This window comes from Cryptomeria japonica, chromosome 9 (genome assembly GCF_030272615.1).
Source record: "Cryptomeria japonica chromosome 9, Sugi_1.0, whole genome shotgun sequence".
Taxonomy (NCBI): Eukaryota; Viridiplantae; Streptophyta; class Pinopsida; order Cupressales; family Cupressaceae; genus Cryptomeria; species Cryptomeria japonica.
In genome coordinates this window covers 465,722,826-465,744,328 of record NC_081413.1, presented here as the reverse complement: position 1 = coordinate 465,744,328, position 21,503 = coordinate 465,722,826, and the positions used below count along the sequence as shown (strand labels likewise).

The following is a 21,503-nucleotide window of genomic DNA, read 5'->3' as shown; positions in this document are numbered from 1 at the left end:
AATTGTCAGACAAATTTAGGAAAATTTAAAATTAGAGCCTCAATAAAAATACTTAAAAGAAAGAATCCCTGCCGACTGTAGTAACAAGAAGTTTCCTCTATTTGGTGTGTGGTCCCTTCGGTATACAGCAATTGTAAAAAGTGTACCTGTAACCTCGTGACAGAGTCTAGTTTCAATGTACCTCACTGGCTGATCAACTGTCATTAGATGAATGTGATTTGCATGCTCAAAGAAATACCAAGTAAAAATTACCCAAACATTCTGTTAATTTTCAATTTTATCCAGCTAGCAATTGGCAAAACTTGTAATTCTTCAATGTGGATTCTCATGTAGATGACTGGGCAAGGAACTTCAGTATTTTAGATTTGTCATACTCCTGCAGTTGTGTTATCTGTTTCTATCATTTCTCCTGTTGGTCATGTTGGCATATGGACACTCCAATGAGACATTGTATGTGACTTAGGTATTATTAGACTCCATTAAGAAAATAACTGACTGCAGTTCACAGGCTTATAAAGCAATTGATGATTCAATACCAATTTTGAAGGCGATAACTCCAAACTGTAATATAGATAATAAAGATTCTTTAGGACAATTGGACACATTGTGTAAATATATTTCTGAAAACATTGAGAAAATAAAGGAAGAATCAGTAAAAGATAAGGTAGAAAAAGAGAAACAGAAATTCTTTGATGAGGAAATAAAGAAGTGTAACAGAAATTTTGACACACTTCTACCGGAACTATGTAGTTTGTTGAAAGAATACAAAAATGTGTATAAAGATACATGTAAAACAAACTTTTTGACTGTAGATATTGACAAGAAAATAAGCAAGACACAGGATGAGATAAATAAGCTTGCAGACAATTTTGTCAACTCACTGGATTCATTATCAGTTTTTGAAGAAAAAATAGCAAATTTTGAGGAAGAATTGCTCAAACTGGAAAGAGAAAAAGAGAGAATAATAAACAAGGCAAAACATTTGAGATCTAAACTGAGTCCAAGATTGGACTATTTAGCATCTTTGCGGAAGGAAATTTCAGAGGCACTAACACAAGGCAGCAAAACACCGGTAGAGCATTTGCAGCATCTCACCGATACAATACAGAGGACTAAAACAGAAATAAAAGATAGTAAAAAGTTTATGGATAGTATAAACTTAATTTTGGGAGATCTTTTTCAGATAATAACTACCCAGCTACAAGGTTAAGGATATGGATAGATGAACCTACAAACTCTACTGACATCTTGACAACCTTTGTTATTGATGCCAAAGGGGGAGTAGTGGGATGAGAAAGTTCAAAATACAGGAATCATATGCTCAGGGGGAGCTCTCATATTTTTGGTAAACATTTTTGGTAACTTTTTTGGACTACACATTTTGGATACTTTTTGAAATTTCTCATGAGTGTTGCCATCAATGCCAAAGGGGGAGATTGTTGGCATATGGACACTCCAATGAGACATTGTATGTGATTGAAGGTTTTGTCATTGATGGCAACCTTGCAATCCTATGGCACCGGCAAGACATTATACCGGCCAAGCATTACACAGGCAAGACAGTGCACCGGCATCAACAAATCATTCTACACTGGCACCGGCACAGAAGAAAATATGTATACCGGCACAGAGGCCGACAGGATTTCTGTTATGTAATATTTTGTTTATTATTGTAAGCCGACTTGGCAAATTGTAAAATGACTCTTGTATATAAAGGAGATCATTGTAGACATTTTAAAAGGTGATGTAATGGGCATAAAGAAAATTATTAGGCAGACCTAATGTGCGAATTATAGGTCAAGGGTATATGTAAAGAACAAGGCAAGAACCGGTACTGAATTTGGCATTGGAGATGCTATTGTAAAGCAGTACAAGTCATTGGATTAGTATAATCCTTATTGTAAGTCAGTGTGACTTCCCATTGAGCAGTGAGCTCTAGGCAGTTGGCCTTCCTGCATGTGCAGGCTCCTATTGTAAGTGATATTCTCTTATTGGCCAGTGGGTGAATATTGTGGGTCACAAATCCCACCGAGGTTTTTCCCACACCGGGTTTCCTCGTTAAACATCTTGTGTTATGGTGTACTTTTCATGTGGATATTCTTGATTCTGTTCATTGCATTATTTCTTGCATACCGGTACACTGTTATTTTATGTTCTGCACGTTTTAACTTAAGAAATTCTTATTACCGGTTAGATACTGATTCACCCCCCCCTCTCAGTATCTGTGGGACCCCTAACAGGTCACAGAGGTGCTTCATGTTCCAGTGCTGCTGTTTTATGTCAAGGCCACGGTTGTATGTTACGATGCTCTTGTGGTTGCTAATCCATATGGATAAGATCACGAAGGAACCTGCTATGTGGGACCAGGAAAAAGTTGTTAAGGCTATGCATGAGGACTAAACATCATGGTGAAGGAAGCCTCTCATGCTTGTGTTGTCAGGGCCATATGAAGCCCTTTTGCTTAGCCTCTTGGTGTCTTTCTTGATCTCCAGCTTGGTTTGGATTAGATCAGTTGGTCATGATTGGAGGGAAGATGTTTCTGAGATAAGTCCTTCACTCAGATTATGGTTCTATAGCAGCTGTGCTTAGCTATAGTGTTTCATGCATCTTCCTCTATAAGGGCTTTGTATGTTATGTTGCCAGAGTCTTGGCCTCCAGCTCTTGTCAGGATGCAAGCACTGCCAGCTTCAAATGAAACCTTAGACCTGCTCCTCAAATGCTACTTCTATCCACCGATCATTGATAAGAATGAAGGAAAAAGGACTAATGATTTCAGCCATTTATTCAATGCAAGTCAGCCCTAATGGGACAAATCAAATAATAATTACAATTATGAGAACGAATTTATTTTCAATGCAGGTCGGCCCTAATGGGACAAATCAGCTCAGTTCGAATCATAATTACACTAGATCAGACCAAAAACCTTAAGTTAATATTTTCAAGTAGAATTTTCAACAGGTGCATAACAAGGTGTAACACAACACAAACTTCTTACGATGAATATCCTCAACTGTGTTCTTATTCATGAAGTCATCGTGGAGTATATTTTATTTCTTTCAAGAATCTACTATGTTGACTTTATTGATTATTCAGATATAGTTATGGGTTCATGATGCCAATGTTTTATCCAAGACTTTAACACATTAACGATCAGAAAAAAAAATTCAGAAAGGAAATTAATATTCTACTTCCCTAAGTTAAATAGCAACAGTGTAAAGCTATAAATTAATTACTAGAAAGCAGGAAACAGCAGGCAGGAGAATATACTTGGCCCTCATCTCTTGAAGAGGAAATCAACGATTGGACAACAAAATTCCCTGATTTATGAGTGGCAATTTCCAACAAGGAATGCCGAAAATAGCGATTCAAAATTTCCATGTAGATATAACCAGGTGCAACTTCCAAAATAACCTGCAAAAACAATCCAGAACAAATTTACCCTTAAGAGAAATTAGATTTGCAAATGAAAAATCTAAAAAGAGATAATCCTTATGAGGAATTAGATTTGCGAATGAAAAATCTAAAAAGAGACAATCCTAAAATTTAAATAGACAAATTTAAAATTTCCATAAATTGTCGCAATTTTTTACATTCTAGTTCTACTACTATGCAATCAGTAATAGAATCTTCTCCATGAAATTGACAATCAGGAAACAAACATTTGAAATCTAAACTTAATTTACTTTTTAGTTTTTCCTGGTACTTCCTCTATTGGCCAAAATTCCTCAACAACACCACAGAAATAATATTTCCCCTGATTATTCTCCTGGAACACTTTTAGGTCTCATGACTTAGTATCTAAGGAGGTGCAAGAAAAAGAGGACAAAAGAAATGAGAATAGATATTAGGGTAAATTTGGGTACTCATACCATCCATTAAGGGAGCAGTCAATAAAGTCTCAACTCGATAACTATCCTTTTGGATTCTGCCAAACAGTGATTCTTTCAAAATAAATTTTGATGGAGCAGGTAGATGAAACCCAGGGTTGGCTGGTGCAAGTGTGATGTTTCATTTTTCAACCAGCCAATTTGTTAAAGGGGCTTCTTTCTTTTTAGGTATCAAGTCAAACAATGAAGCAGAAGCTTTGGTTGTTCAAGAAGGGTTCAGATTAGCAGTCTCATCAAGGGCAAAAAATTGAAAGTGGAGGTAGACTCCCTTGCAGCGATCAACAGTTTGACAGGGAATCAATTATAATACTGGAGACTGAAAAACATCTTAGATGAAGCTTGGTTTTTGTGCAATCAATTTGAGAAGGTTGTGTTTGACCAATTTCCCTTCTCTGCCAAGCTGAGAAATGATCCAGGTGAGTTCAATTTGATGCAATTGTTGGAAAAGGCCTCCATTCATGGAAAAGATATCATTGTTCAAAAAATTTCATCTCTACCCATATCTTTGTGTAAGTGGAAGTAACATAGCTTTGAATGGAAATGGCCTTTGTTTGAAAGGTCTTTAAATAAAAATGACTGCCCCGACAATTTTTTTCTGCACCAATGTGCATGTTGCACCTTTTGCTCATGTATTTTTAAGCTTATATCTCCCACAATACTCCCCACCCATTCAACAATTTTGTTTTTTGTCTTGTATCATGGTTCCTCTCTATACAAGGTCTATAGAATTCAGCTTGTTCAGTTTGCACCAAGCACCATGAAAAAGGGTTTTCAGCCAGACTTTCCTCCATTCCTGAAGGTCTAACATACTTACGTCTGTCCTAGGGTTTTGACATTTTGTTGTATAACTTCTTGTAATCTTTAAATATTCTTTTTGTACTTGTCTCAAACCATTTTTCAGAGAGATGAAACGATCATGCAAAACTCTCTATCCATACAAGGTCTTGATAAACTTCAATTCTCTATCAGACATATCTTCTCAATATATGTCAACTCACTCAACTTGAATTGTACAGGCAATGGTGTCAGATATGTAGGTTGCCTAACTAAAATATTCAATAGTAATAGAACAGTTGAAGTTCTAGTATGATAGATAAGAAATGTAGAAATATGGAACAACAATTCTATTCTTATAAAAGTCACGTATATCAAATGTCCAATGTACACCAAGAGCTATAAAACAATCATGGAGATGTGCTTATCATGGAAAATAGTCATTGTGGTGCTGAATCTGCTGATGATGACTTGAACATTAAAAATACTCCTACATGGTGAAAATATCAAATTACTTATATACAACATAATATGACACCACGAAAATCCCCCATTGCTCACATATAAGAGACTTTTATATTATAAAGTTTTTATTTTAATCTTTGTTTAACATAAAAACTTGCCTTTTGCATTGCATTTCTATAAAGTGTTTACACAGCTCCTAGTCCCCATTATATCTTCTAGTTACTTCCTTTTGCGTTGGAGCCTCCATTTAGCAGCCTCAACTTTTTTCCCATAGACGTGCATTGATACAAATGTTGGTATCAAGGCACCATAAAAGAAAGATGATAAAATGTAACGGCAAATAGACAAAATTTGAATTTGAATGTGGTATGCATGCAATCATATAATGCTTGATTGACAAGGCAGTGTGTCTTAGCTCAAAACCTAGCTTATAATTAAAATTATGTTATCTTCTATGACTTTCTTAGGTGACAAATGCATTCATTTTATTATATCCATATATGTATTAATATGGATATATGTGTTTGTAGTTGAATCCAGCAGACTCTTACACAAACATTAATGCTACTAACAATAAATCCATTATCTCTAGTTGTATTTCCAAGTCCATTGACCTATCATGGCCATGTGTGGGCATTGATATAATTTCTTTCTTTCTGGTTGTTATGAGCTACCACTAGATGAAACTCTATTAAGTGAAACATAATATCAAGCTAAAAAATGCCCAAAACCTTGGTGCAGGAGCACCCGGGCAAATCAGCAATCAGCATCACCAAAAATAGTTTCAGGTTTTCAGTGTTGGTTTGGCAGTCTCTAACTTCTATAATTCAGCTTTGAAGTCAGTGCCTAAACCTCTTTAATGTCTACGCTCTCATTGGTTTGTGGGGTCATGGTTCTCAAGGCTGAAATAGAAATGCCTCAAGTAATATTGTCTCATAAAGTACCTCTTTCAAACAAATACAATTGACAAGTGTAAAGCCAATCTCTACAACCTTTGCCAACATCTTCACAGCCTGTAAGCTTTGGAACAGAGCATGGACATCCATAAATTCATAAAAAAAATTGTCAGATGTTGTAGTTGTGACTGCCCTTGTAGACATGGGTGTACTCTTGAAGATGGAAGAAGAATGTATTGAAAAGATATGTTCCCAAATATTAAGCTTCAAGCCAGATTTAGTCATTACCGAGAAGGGCCTGAGTGATCTTGCGGCTCACTATTTGAGCAAAACAGGAGTGTGTGCAATTCGAAGGTTAAGGAAAACAGATAACAATAGAATTGCCAAAGCTTGTGGAGCAACGGTTGTAAATAGAACAGAAGAATTGCAAGAAACTGATGTGGGAACAGGGGCAGGATTGTTTGAGGTTCAAAAACAAATTGGTGATGTATATTTTACTTTTATAGTTGACTGCAATGATCCAAAAGCTTGCACAGTTTTGTTAACAGGTGCAAGCAAAGGCTTATTAAATGAGGTGAAGCGAAATCTTCAGAATGCAAAGTCTGTGTTCCGAAACATGATAAAGAATCGTAAGCTTGTTCCAAGTGGTGGTGCGGATGAGATTACAATATCAGCAACATTGAAGCAAAAGAGTTCATCGCAGCCTTATGAAGAAGTGGTCCAAGCTTTGAAGGCAATTCCTACAACTTTGACTCAGAATTATCAATGTTGTTAGAGCAATGGCAGTGCTGTATGCAAAGCATGCCAACGAGGAAAATGTGTGGATTGGGATTGATGAAAACACTGGAGAAATCACTGATATGAAAGAACATGGGATATGGAAAGAATATGTGAAGACAGAAAACGTGAAGATCCATCGACAGAGGAGGGGTGTGGAACATTAATAGCCTCATAGGCGTTGAAGCTCAACAGACCTGAAAGAATGAAAAGAGGAATGTGAATCAATGGCAGATTAAAATGCAATCGAAGCTAGAAAAAGAAAGAGAGGTTGAGGGTGGAATTGGCCAAGAGAGTGTGAGTATTGGCCAAGGAAGAAAAGAGAGATGTGTGGGAAGGTATCAAACAATAGAGTGTGGGCTTTTGGCCTGAGAACAGAATGGAAGTATGAGTGCAGCTACAGAGGATAGCAAGTTGGGGGTAAAGAATGGCAGCTGAGATTTGTGCCAGGTTGAAGTTAAACAAATGAAATGTCATGTAGAGAGGGAGAGAGGCCATTGACAGGCCAATAATGTGAATATGTGTTTGCAGACTTGATGACAATAAAAAATATGTTTCGTTGTTGCAATTTTAATCAGCGATTGTGAATTCAAATTTAAAACAGAGATGATCTACCTGTGAGAGTTTGTGTTAAGTTGGTGAGTTCTTAGCTAGAGGGGAGTACCCTCTCGCATCAAACCTTCTATGTAGGTTTTGGAGACTAGATGTCTTGCTCACATTGCTAATTTTGTTATCACCTTTGGTTAGGTTTATTACTTGTGAATTACTGTCACTATGAATAATCAGTTAAATAGGAACTGTTCCCCAAACATGTAAATCATTTTTTTCCCCTTGGATGAACAATTACAGACTTTATGCAGGGATAAATAACAAGACACTGAACAGTGCATACATAACTCAGGCAATAAACAATGTGTTGCTACAGAAGAAAACTTGCAATATTCATGATTTCTGTTATGAAATTATAGCTTACAAAAATGAATAACGTTTCTAATAGAAGTCACAGAGATGGCCATTACCTCCATTAAATGACTGCTAGCTGGATCCATCATAAGATCCAACACATTCTGGCGTGAAGCATCTTCTAACATCTTTCCCTCCTTTAAGGCGTTATTTTCAAAACAATCCAAAAGGACAGTTATTACTTTTACCACTGCTTCATCGTCCCCCTTTAATAATCTCAGAATGGTCTGCAGGCAATATATGATTTTTATAGCAGCAATACATATAATTAACTCAAGAGGAACCAGCCATCTTAAAGAATGACTTACAGCATTTCTTGGAAGTCCACTTCTACAGAAAGAGATCATTCATGTATAAGCATAAAAAGAATGAACACAAAAGTAATTTACATTCAAGTTCGTTCAACACATCACGTATATCACTTTGTAAAACACTAAAGATAAATAAACAATACAACAAAACCTGATATAGATAATAGAAAAGAAGAGAATTTAGTCAGATATACGAGTTAGAAGCAAAAAGTAAGGCACAGACATCAACAAGTAGTAACAAGTTTTAAAAGTTTAACAACAAAATCAAATAATTACTTATAAACGAAAATATTTCCCCTCTCACAAAAAGCAAGCCCTTTTGAATATTGCTAACAGATTTTCTTAAGTTAATGAAACAAAAAAACAGGCCATGACGAAAATTGATAATAACATCTAGATAAGAGATTTCTCAGCAATTTAGTTGTGGAATATTAATAACATCAATCATAATCACAAAATGAGGAAAGAATCAACTGTTGTGATATTAATAACATCAATCATAATCACAAAATGAGGAAAGAATCAACTGCCACAAAATAAACCATTAAAAGAATAGGTCAAACACAAAAAATCACACCAAACTAATTAACATGCAGAAACTACACCGGTAAAAAATTGGCAGAAGCAACTCTGAGGCCAGCCACTAATCTTTAATGTGATAACAAGAAAGAAAGCAATTATTCTCACCAAAATTCAAGAAGGGTTCCAAGACTGGTACAGTTAATCATGCTAAAACTCAAAACTACATAACTCAACCAGAAGCAAGCATGTACAATATTTACCTGAAAGACAAGGCCACCAAAAGTGTCTGCTCGTATAACAGAGATCCTATATCTGGAATATTCAAGGATCTTGCTAACAGTGAATTTTAACAATTTAGGAAAAGCCTGCAATGGTGCTGAGTTAAGTTGTTTTGTAGGCGATTGGAATGTAAAACCACTCAACCTGCTTGCTAGAGTAGAGGCATTATTCCTCATGTGAAATTTGTCTAGAGACTCGAGCAATGTCCCATTGCAAAGACATAGAAGACTACGCAAGACATGTGATCCATATTGGTTACACATAATATCAAGAACATTTTCGGCAACTTCCTGCAAATCAAATTATTAAAAATTTTATAATTAATAGTCATAAGCACCTTTATGTCCTAGGCTTATAAACAATCCTTAAATCCACTATCAATTGACTGTAAAAAAGACATTACTGCATACCTGGCATATATTAGTTAATACCTCCTTGATGAGTGCATGACTTTCTGTCCTTGTATCACAATCTTGGAGAGCTAAAGCTAGTGACTTCAATGCAGCTTCAGCAACATGTGATCCTGATTGATCCATTGAAATAGAGGGAAAAACTTTGATGCATCTTAATAGAAATTGGCAAAGCTGGTCCCTTTCACAGCTCGAGATGAGATTTTCGAATAGTCTACTGAAAACTTTATCGCACACAAGTTGGAACTCTTTGCCCCGACTTTCATCAAGAGCATTTGAACAAAGGATAGCCCTCTCCTCTGTGTCAGTGGTACTCTTTTCAAGGAGAGATGATATTTCTGTATAGTACTGAACTGTTTCAGGATCAAGATTTTTTCTGTAGGAAGGAAACCAAAGTTTTAACTTGACCATTTAAAGCTTCAACACAAATCCAAAACAATAAAATTCTTCTATACAAATTAAAAATTGCAGTGTGGTTAAAAATCTAGCATTGTAAACTTATTACCAAACAACAAATGAGTTCTTTCCATGTCTGGGTGTACCATTGATGTTGAATCTCCATTAGAAAAATCTGATGTCAAATATTGATGACTGTAAAGTTTACAATCGGCCAAAAATAGAAGGGTCAATTCTAAATTTGGGCAGGGCCTTTATAAGAGAGTTTTATATTCTTTAATATGGAGCGCCACATTCAGCAGTCCAAGACTATGTTTAAAACATTTTATTTAGAATAGTTTATTCTCAGATCTGAGGCACCACTACTTAGCTACATTTAGGAGAATGTTTTTAGTTTATTATTTACAAATTTGTTGCTGGTTATTTAGTGTTATGTCCCGTTTTGGGGGGTTAAATTAAATTAACAATATTATTATGGTTACCAGGAGACGCGTCTCCGGACCCCTGGGATGTGCCCCCAGGACTGGGATGCATCTCCGGTCTCTGAGACATCTCCAGAGACTGCTTAGGTGCTTGGGTATTCAATGCATGGCGTCTCTTGACAACTCCAGGTCTCCCACACAGATTTTTAAAGCCTCCCGCACTTAAAATAGGGCAAAATGCAAAATGCGACAGGAAAATGTAAAAAACATGGCTCAGCAAAGAGAATTATTTGTCATAGTTTAAGGAAGAGAAGTGTGAATTAAATAAACCATATTGCAGGAGAGCTCAGTCCTCTCCTTAAAATAACAAGGAAAACGCTTAAAAATTAGACATGCACCCTCCTGTTCAAAGGCAGTAGGTTCAGTCCCTTCCTCGAAACATCCATGTTGAAACAAAGGAAGGGAAATGGTCGGAGAATAGACAATTACAAATCTGTAGAAAGAATAAAGCTTTGAATGTTCGACAAATTCCTTTCTACCTCGGTGAAACCTCTATATAATTTTGTTTTGATAAACTAAAATATTTGTATGGTATAAAGTTTAAACAAAACCATAAAAAACCTACACATTTTTATTTTATTGTATAAAATACAATTATATTCATATATAAATATTTTTAATATATATGATATTTATTATATTATATTTTTATTATGTTTTATACATTTAAAATATTATTTTATTATTTTTAATTATGACGTTTCCAAGTACCCCATCTCCTATTTTTCAAAAATAGCCATACTAGTACCGGTACCGGTCTCCAAGTACCTCAACTCCTAGTAACCTTGATATTATTTAAGTTGGGCCCAACATCTCCCAATTTAAGGGCAACCTAATAATGTTATTATAATTAAAATAAAAGGTATTTTTAAACAATCGTGTTAAAATAAAAGCATTTTTTAATACTTAGAATAAAAATTAAATTAATTAAAAAACTAAAAGAATTTTTAAATAATTAGTGTGTTCATTCTAGGGCATCCAAGGACGAAAACTTTTGGTGTGTTTGGGGTTCGAGAGGACAAAAACCCTCTTAAATTTCTTTGTCGGAATTGGGGATGAAACTCTCATTTTCCCTAGGGCATCCTCACAAAGGTTGCACTGGGGCCCATTTTGAAGAGTTCATAGCAAGTTTTCCAGCTGGGTGATTTGTTTGCAGGCAAATACTAAGGGCATCATTGCTGATCCCTGAGTTTGGGGCATCATTGATCATTCACAGCCCCCAATATCATTCATTGGAGTAATCAGCTGTTATTGAGAATATTTTGGACTGATTCTGGATTTGCAAGCAAACTTGGCAATTGGCATTTGGAGATTTTCATGTTAGTTTTTCAGAATTTTTTGCTGCTGTTCATCACAATTTTTGGCTAGATCTGGAGTGCCATTTGTGGAGAAGTCTATCAATATTATTTAGGGCAAAGCTGCATGGACACGGATACAGATACAAATACGGATACAGTATCAAATACGGATATGGCCATTTTTTAAGACCCCCAATATGGATATGGCTGGATATGGCATTCATATATATTATAAACATCTGCAAATATATTGAACACGATTTTCTAAGTTATTAGAGGAGGTTTTCATTACTTCAAAAGCAATATAGACACATAATTGCTACATAAATAATTATTAGTTGATTTAACAATTTACAATATGCAAAAATAGTAGAGTTGCATTAGAAGATAACCTGAAAAATGGGTCACCGAAATAGAAAAACATTTCATTTTTCTTTCTCATTTGGTGTAGGTTTTGTTTATACAAAAAAAAAAAATTAAAATGCATGATTGAATTTTCTTAAATTAAATTTAGGAAAATTTATGACATTTTAAAAAAATCAAATCACATAGTACAGTATCAGATACGTATCCATACAGTATCAGATACGTATCCAGGCTGTATCAGATACACATCCATTTTCGATACGGAGATATGTGCACCCAGGGAGGGACAAAGGAGTTTCCAGCTACTCTGATTTAGGGCCATCAACAAGCTCCTGATATTTGCCAATTCTGACACATTTTCTTGGAGCACCTGCTCTAGGACAGATCTGTACCATTGTGTGAAGGTTTGGAGGTGTTGTTTATTGCTGATATAATCCAATTTGAGGATGAACTGCAGATTGAAGGATTTTGTGAAGGCTGCGATCAGCTTTTGGCATAATTTTCATGACAAACTGGTGGTCAAACTGCTGATCAGAGGGTTATTGGACAACCTAAGGACTGCAAGCTGCCTTGAAATCACTATGTTGCTAAGTACCAGCTATGTTTGTATGTGTATATCTATGTCTCTGTGTGTGTGTGTGTGCATGTGTGTGGCTAAGTACCAGTTATGTTTTTACGTGTATATATCTCTATGTGTATACATCTGTGTGTGTGTGTAGGTTATTACAGCAACATGGGGAAAGTCAAGTGACTTTCACTTTACAATAAGTGAGGTTATTACTGCAACATGGGGAAAGCCAAGTGACTTTCACTTTACATTAACTGATTTTCATATTCCAAACTGGATATTTTCATAATATTGTCAACTAATCAATAAACTGTGTGCAACTAGTGTTTTAGGAAATATGTCAATATAAATGATTCTAGTGACAAGGCCTGATAACGTATTCGTTTTTGCCGATATATATATGTATGTGTATATGTATCATACACATGCGTATATTTACATATATATGCGTATATGTATCATGTGTATATTATTTTAATATTTAATATGTTAGTATAAATACCAATTTTAATGTTTGTTTATACTGAATTAGAAACATTGGAGGCAAACTTGGTGCAGCTCTTTGAGGACTCCATCCTCTGCACCATACTCCATCCTCTGCGCCATCCATGCCAAGAGGGTCATTATCATGCCAAAGGATATTAAGCTTGCTCGCCGCATCAGAGGTTAAAGGGCATGATTGTCAAAAACATTTTTTATTTCTGTTATTCCAGTTGTTTTTGTAGTTGGATTAAGGAATACGGAGATCCGTTTCAACTTTTCAGACCATGTAGTAGTTTTGTTTTTTCATTTTTGGGTTATAGATTTTTCAGTATGGTTTTTTAATTCTCCTTCCGACTCATTACATTACTGGGCGTGGCCCTTCCCGGGTCTCTCCTATCAATACATAAAGAGTCCTTGCACTTCAAGGTCGGAGTCGTACGTGGTGCAATTAGTCTACGCTGCAGATCTGATATTAATGGGCAACATAGGTAATCATGTCCTTTAACCTCTGATGTGGTGAGCAAGCTGAATATCCTTTGGCATGATTATGACCCTCTTGGCATGGATGGCACAGAGGATAAAGTCCTCAAAGAGCTGCACCAAGTATGCCTCCAATGTTTCTTGAATTCAGTAGAAACAAACATTAAAATTGGTATTTATACTAACATATTAAATATCCTAAATTAAATATTAAAATAATACATTGAAAGAAAGTACAAATTCTATTAAAAATGAAACGACAAAGCAGCTTTTTCCTCTTCAATCATTATACCACATGCCATTAACATGCACATGTATTCGAATGAAGAGCAATTTCATCAATCCCACACCTTGATCAACTAAATCATGCATATCTATGCCAATAATCCTACGTTTTCTTTTCCTTTTTAGAGGGCTTTCTCTGACAAAACAACACAAGGAACGATCTCCAATACCACTAATACATCAAATGTGAACCTCAGATGCCTTTTTCTCTCAGACTGTTATCATCTCCATGACCCAAAACAATGAATCTGAAGCTCTTTATTTTGTTTTCCTGCAACTTAAACAACAAATAGCAGGATAGGCAGCTGCATGTCCAGCATGATGATACCCAATAATGGCATAAGATTCGAATAAATTAACAAGTTTTCGAGGGTTCCAAATTTGGAAGTCACAGGCTGATGCCCCTCATTTATAGTTGATTGCCTTATTTGGAGGGCTGCTGTGCCATTTTCTGAAGGTGTTGGGACTGTACAGCAGTCCATGCAGCGCTGTAGCAGCATTCACAAGGCTGTACCAATCAGAAATCATTGCCTTATTAAATTCTTTGGTTGATATAAATCAGATTTGCTTAAGTTGGTTCCATATCTGCACTTTTTGTGAGGAGATTTGATTTTTCCAAACTTAGAAAAATCAGTTCAGTGAATTGATGTCCACATTGTACTTGTACAATTGATCGAATATCAGATATGGGGTTTACTGTGATGTTATGTACTTCTGTCATGCTTTTCCAGCAATATATTATTGAAAATAACACACAGATTTGATCAAGCATTTCCACCTATTTGTTTTCAATTTTAATCTGTTGTTCCAGTTTATTTTGGTTGTCAATATTCAGGAAATACCAAACAAAACAGAAAATAACTTAAGATAACAAAGAGGGACACCACATTTAGAATAGCCGGTCACTGTTTTTAGGAGTCCACATTTAGACTTTGAGTTTAATCACGCAGTATCAGTTGCTAATTATAGCACAAGTTCTTTTAGAGTTTTAAATTTTATCTTAAATAGATATGATATGTTCTAACTGTCCATATTTAATATGTACTTGCCCAGTTCATTAGTTGCATGACAAATGCATATAGGATAGTTTAGTTTTAGGTGATTTTTATTAATTATTACAGGGACTGTAAACTTTATTAAACAATTGTCCTGTTTGCTGTGTTTTTGGTATCAAACGATACTAGAATTTTTATGATGTTCACTTTCTGCTGTATGCCGAGATACAGGTCTGATCGTGGGTTATTTAATTCTGCAGTGAGTGTGTTGAATGGTTAAGCTGTAAGTAAGTGTTTTCGATAACTGTTTATGTGAGTTTAATAATATTGGATTTTAAGTTTTTCTTCGCTAAAAAGTCAGAAGTGAACTTTCAAATAAATTTTCTAACAATAGTATTACACCAAGGTTTTATCAAAGCCTTATTATGTGCATATGAGAATCACACGATAGGTTCAAATTTGAAACTCCTTGCCCGAAATTCAAGATAATCTTCAAACCCTGAAAATGAATTTTTAGAATTTAAGAATGAAAAAAATGAAAATTATTGTGTTAGAGTGACATTTATAGTGAAGAAGATGACAACATATGGGGAGACAGTAAAAGATGGTGTGATTGTGAAGAAGATCCTAGTGGATACATAATGTTATTACATTGAAAGAGTGCAAAGATTTAATAATACTTCAAAGGTTGAAAGCTAATTGGATCATTACTTACACATGAAGAGAAGTGTTTGGCTGGTCTAGATCAAGCCTTTACGTCAAAGGCAATGATCACTAATAATCAAAGAGCAAGTACTAGTTTTCCTCAAGGCAATAAGGGGAGAACTCATATCAAGGGCTTGGTTATAATTCCAAAGGAAGAGGACAAAACAGAGGGTATGGTTTCTCCAAAGGTAGAGGCAAATTTAATCAGAAAGGAAAATTATTAAATCAATGACAATGTTTGTACTATCTCTACACGAGTATGGTTTAATCAAGTATTCATATGAAGGAAGAAAAACAAACTATGCACAAGAATACACAAGGAATACAAATGAAGGTCCAAAGCAAGGTAAAGATGAAAATTCACCACACTAATTTCTTTCATGCAGCAAAGTTGAAAACACGAGTAATGAGGTGTGCTTTCTAGATTTAGGTTAATTTTTCCCATGACAAGTTGTAGGGAAACATTTTCAGCTATTGATGAAAGTTTTAAAAGTGAAGTAAGATTGGATGATAATAAAGTTCTTCAGTTTTGTGGAAAAGGAAAATTACAATTAGATATAGACACTAGACAAGAAAAAGCAAATATTGCTAATGTATACCACTCACAACAACTAAGACAAAATCTAAGAAAAGGAAAACTTCTTGAGAAAAGAGTTAAAATGGTATTTGATGATAAAGTTTGTACTTTCTATTACAGGAGACAAGAAGGAAAGATGATTGCTACACCAAAGATGACAAAGAACTGAATGTTGTCATTGTGAATCAAAGCAAGTGAAGCAAATTTCTGTTATTCTATTACTGAGGATGCAAGTTGGTTATGGCACCAGAGATGTGGACAATTTAATTTTCAGGGAATGCAAATGAATCAAAGAAATAAGGTGCACAGATTACCAAAGATTCAAGCAAAAGATAAGGAAGCGTACAAGAGTTGTTCACTTGGAAAACACCACGAGGATAGATTTCCCAAAAAGTGTCTGGAGAGCAATCAGCCATTGGAGCTTATTCATTCAGAATTATGTGGTCCTATGTCCAAGGCAAATGAAACTCTACATAAGCACATTTATTGAAAATTTTACTCGATACATATGGGTTTATTTTTTGAAGAATAGATGTTTGGGGTTATGGTAAAAAATTAAGTGGATGATATATAAAAGTGCTAAAGAATAAATAGAGGAGGTGAATTTGCGCAGAAGAATTTAATGAATTTTCTGCAATGAATGGAATCAAGAGACAATTAACAGCACCTTATACACTGCAGAAAAATGGAGAGGCAAAACCAATAAAAGAACACTAATAGAATCAGAAAGAAGAAAACCTTAATTTATTAGTTAGACAACTTGGAAAGGTATATTTATATTTAGAATTTTAGAACTTTGATTAAAAATTTGACAATTCTTATTTTGCAAACCTAAAGTGCTTTAATTGATGTGGGAAAAGGTGTGTTGTACACCTTGCATAATGCTTATAATGTAAAAATAATATTTATTTTTGGTGCACCTAGAAAATCTAGGGATGTTTGCATCGCATAGCTTAACATTCCTTGGGGCCACTGTATATGTTGTATGTAACATTGGGGTAAATATTTAATGTGGTTTGCACATTGGGAAAATATTCAATATTGGGAAAACTTAATACCAAAAAATCAATGGAGGAGACATGATTTTGTAAGCTCATGGTTTTAGAGGCACATGGTTTATGTAATACTATTTGGTAGTTTTGTGCAAGCTTGTTTCTATAAATGCAAGCACATGAGTAGATGTTCAGGTTGGCTATCATAATCTTTCATTTGTTGGTTAAGGTTGAGTTGAGCATCTCTTGTAAGTTGCATATGTGAGGAGAGGAAGCATATATTGGGATGTGTGGTTACATCGTAGTTGCAAAACTTATCGGTTGCTCACAGAACTCATGAGCTAAAATGGCTAGCAACTTGCCAACAAGTTTTTCAATAACTTGTGACGAGTTAACCTATAAAAAATTGCAATTTTCACAGCAAAACTTGGAATGTTTTGGGAAACACTCACCCAAATCACAATAAAATCCCTTTTTTTACCTATAATTAAAAAAAAACATTTTTTTAAGCATTTCAAACACATAATTGGTGATTTAGGGTGGACGATTTGGGGCATGATTTGGGACACTAATCTGCAGCAATATTTTTTTCTGAGTTTATAGAATGCATTTGATGACACCACTTATAACTTTTTTTTGCTTGAAGCCAAAAAATTATGAATTCTTTTGGCTTTGCAAGTTTAAACACCCTATAGGCTGCAATTTTTCACAGCTTAATATCCTTTGATTCCTTTCTATCATGAAGTCTAAGTGTGTTAAATTTCACAATTATTATTCAAGCCTGCAAGTTGTTTAAATTGGCAATATGAACAAAATGATGATCAAACCATACACAGAAAACTTGCCAATTACTCGCAAAACTGTAAAACTTCAATGCCTTCAACAAGTTGTTTAAACTGCAATACGAACAAAATTTTATTTAAACAAAAAGCTTCATTGAATTTTCACAATTAAAACCATGAAAATTCAAGCCTGCAAGTTGTTTAAATTTGCAATATAAACAAAAATTTAATAATTCGTATAATTTCCACAACCAGCATTCAATTAAGGACATACAAGCTTGAATTTCACAATTATAACTATGAAAAATCAAGTTTGCAAGTCATTTAGGAACAAAATTTTATTTAAATTTTAAAAGACCTTCATGCTTGAATCTTCACAATTGTAACTATGAAAATTCAAACCGACACGTTATTTAAATTTGCAATATGAACAAAATTTTAGAAATTCGTTTAAGTTCCACAACCAACATTCTACTAAACGACCAGCAAGCTTGAATTTTCACGCTTCTGGGTCATTTAAACTTGCAATATTAACAAAATTTTATTTAACTTTTTTATGACCTGCATGCTTGAATTTTCACAACTATAACTGTGAAAATTCAAGCTCGCAAGTTGTTTAAATTTGCAATATAAAAAAATTAAAAATTCATATAATATGAATTCCACAACCGATATAATATTTGATCTCCGAGATCTTTTATGTGGAATGTTTTAATTTTTATTTTTAGAGTTTAGGTTGCTAACTAGGGTTTTACTCTCTTTTTTATGTCATCTTCCTTTTGATAGGTTTCATTTTTATATTTCTAAAAGGAATATGGCTTCCAAAAATAGAAGAACTGGTGGCAAATTAGAAGATCCTTGCTTGAAATATGAGACATTGGGTCGAGTGTGAGGAGAGGTTATTTGTACCCGCTGCACTAAGAGTATGAACAAAGGCATAAATTGACTCAAATATCACCTCACAGGTCCTTTGCTGAGATGCTACACCATGTACTGTAGCTGGTTTGGAGGTTGAGAAGGAGGTGAAAGCACTCTTTGCAGCATATTAGCAAAGAAAAGCAGAGAAAAAGAGAACAGCAAAGGCAATGGCAGCCCCAAACCCAGTTTTAAGTTCTACAAGGTCACAGAGATATGGGGGTCTCTTCTCCCATTGGGCCGCAAATATGAGGAACAGGAAGCATGGGCAGCCATAGTTCCAGTTTTTTTGTTCCCCTTAACACTCTTGGTGAGCAACCTTCATTGGAAGGTACTACATGGAATAGACAATTGCAATATGAGGCCAAGTTGGATTTCAGTACTACAACAATATTTTGTTTAATGTTGGCTCAAGTCCTTATTGGGAACAGTTGATCAATGCATTAACCATGACAAGTAAGGCATTCAAGGTCCCAAGTCGTCATAAGTTGAGTGGGCCATTATTGCAAGCTGAGATTCAAAACACACACCTATTAGTAAAAGAACAAAAGAAAATTTGAGAAAAGAAAGGCTGCACCATTTTATTTGACGAATGGCAGAAATAAGACACTCATCAACTTTTTGGTGGCTTCAAGGAGGCAGCTAGTCTTTTATAATCAATTGATGCCTCCAACGAAATTAAAAAATGCAGAGGCTTTATGCAACATGTTGGATGAGGTAGTGATGGAGGTGGAAATGCAAAATGTTATTCAAATAGTGACCAATAATGCAACTACATATGTGGCAGCCAATAGACTTGAAGAGGCCAGGCAACCAATTTCGTTTTGAAGCCCTTTTGTTGCCCACTATCTTGACCTACTACTTAAAGACATAAAAAACTAAGTTGGGTGAAGAATGTGATTGAAAAGTCAAGGAATATCACAAAGCACATCTACAACCACACATGCACCCTAAATCTTATGAGAGAACACACTAATGGCAAGGATCTCATGCTAGTAGGAATTACATGCTTTCCCACTAATTTCCTCACCTTGTAGACTACATTAGCTACAATGTGCAACCTTAAGCACATGTTTGTAAGTGAAAGGTGGTTACATAGTCTTTATTGCAAAAAGAATGAAGCAAAGAGTCATGACGACCATTTTTTATGATAGATTTTCAAAGGTCATCGAGGAGTAAGTTTTCAAACTCCGATTTCTATTAAATTTTTTTATTTTTTGTTGTTACAATTTGCTGATTTTGTAAAATTTTGATATTTAGGTGTCAAACCTTTGATTAGAGTTTGATGATTAGTGAATGGGGATCAAAACCCCATGAGGTATCTATACAAGCCATGGAAAGGCCAAGAGAGATTCAGCATTTGTAGGGATTGAAAAGAGACCAAATATGAACCCATATGGTGCATTATTGATCAGACATGGAACTAACAATTCCACAAACATATTCATGCAGTTGCCTACTATTTGAACCCCAAGTTTTTATATCTCGCCTTCTTGTAAAGAAGATGCAGAACTTATTCTTGGCCTCAACACATGCATTGAGAGATTAATTGTTGATGATAAACCTTAAGACCTCGCACTTGATGAGATATAAAGTTATAAGAAGGCTGAGGGGGGAATTACTTTCTTCAATTTTTTGCATTTTGTAGGAGAACCACTCCACAACCAAATATAAAAAACTTGTGTTTAATCTTAGTTTACTATTTATTTTAATTTTTAGGTTTACTAAATTCCTTACTAAGTTATAAATGGTAAATGTTATCCTTGCAGATTTGTGGTGGGAAGATTATGGTGCCACAATATCTAATCTTCAAAGCTTTTCATCAACATTTTATCCCAGCCTAGTAGTGCTTTTAATTGTGAGCACAAAAAGTGTTTTTGAGGCCATTCACATAGGTAAGCGCAATACGTTGATTCAATAGTGCTAATAAGACCTTGTCTATGTGTGGTACAACCTTCAATTGCATGAGGTGAAGGTACAAGGGCAAGGTACATGTGAAGCGCTTGACCTTGATGACATTGATCCATACTAAAATTCTAAGTTGCAGGGTTTGCAGGTTTGAGGGCCTGGTACCAGTTCAGGTCTGAGTCCTGGTTCGGTGCACCTGTGGGTCCGCCCACGGTTCGTGCCCGGGCAAGCCAATTCGTCTGAAGTGAACCTAGGGCAAACCTAGAGGCCTAGCAAAAAAGGAGTAAAAACCTAAAAGTCACTTTTAAAACACAAACTCCATTTTTCTCATCCATTGAAATTCTCAGCCAACTATGGAGACATTTGGATTATGAAGAGGATTTCTGTTTGCAAGTAGTGTCTTCAGATGTTTGCAAGCAATGTCTTCAGATTTTAGTATTTGCAAACACAGAAGACACAAAAAACTAGACTTAGACTAGGAGTTTGACACCAGAAAACATAAAAGATCAGAGGACACTTATGGTCAATTTTAGCAAAACAAATTCAGCGTCACTCAGTAAAAGGAACTCATATTTATACCCAATGATCCTGCTTAGATCATCCAAGCAGTTGACATTTGTCGCAATCCTTCTGCACAAGATTTCCAGCATGTCATCATATTTCAAGCATACAGTCATTCTTAAATTTGTTGCAACAAATTTTCCCCAAAACTTGGTTCCATTTTGTACAACTGCAACTAGGCCTTCAAATCACAATAGGTCAAATAGTGCATTCTATCAAGCTTGAATAAGAAATTCAAAGCTTGCCAAGAGCCCAACTAACATGATGCCCAAACTCAAGCAAACTCATACTCCATGATCAATTACATCGGCATGCTAGTGAATGCCTAAGATGCATACTATATAAATAACTGATATACTATTGTCAATCAAAACATGCCATGCATCTTCTTCAATTATATGAGAACATCATTTGCATTTACCTGCC

At 35.2% G+C, this 21,503-nt stretch overlaps 1 protein-coding gene across 3 annotated transcripts in view; it reads right to left on the bottom strand.

Annotated features, from left to right (window-relative positions):
• The window catches only part of LOC131072027 (pumilio homolog 23), a 128,073-nt gene that overhangs the window by 55,463 nt on the left and 51,107 nt on the right, over nt 1–21,503 (bottom strand). For all 3 annotated transcript variants that reach the window (XM_058008029.2, XM_058008028.2, XM_058008027.2), the window contains exons 2-5: nt 9,285–9,660; nt 8,856–9,164; nt 7,819–7,989; nt 3,268–3,411 (exon numbers count right to left, since the gene is read on the bottom strand). In XM_058008029.2, coding sequence (XP_057864012.2) covers nt 3,268–3,411; nt 7,819–7,989; nt 8,856–9,164; nt 9,285–9,660 — 1,000 coding nt within the window. The remainder of the gene's footprint in view (nt 1–3,267; nt 3,412–7,818; nt 7,990–8,855; nt 9,165–9,284; nt 9,661–21,503) is intronic.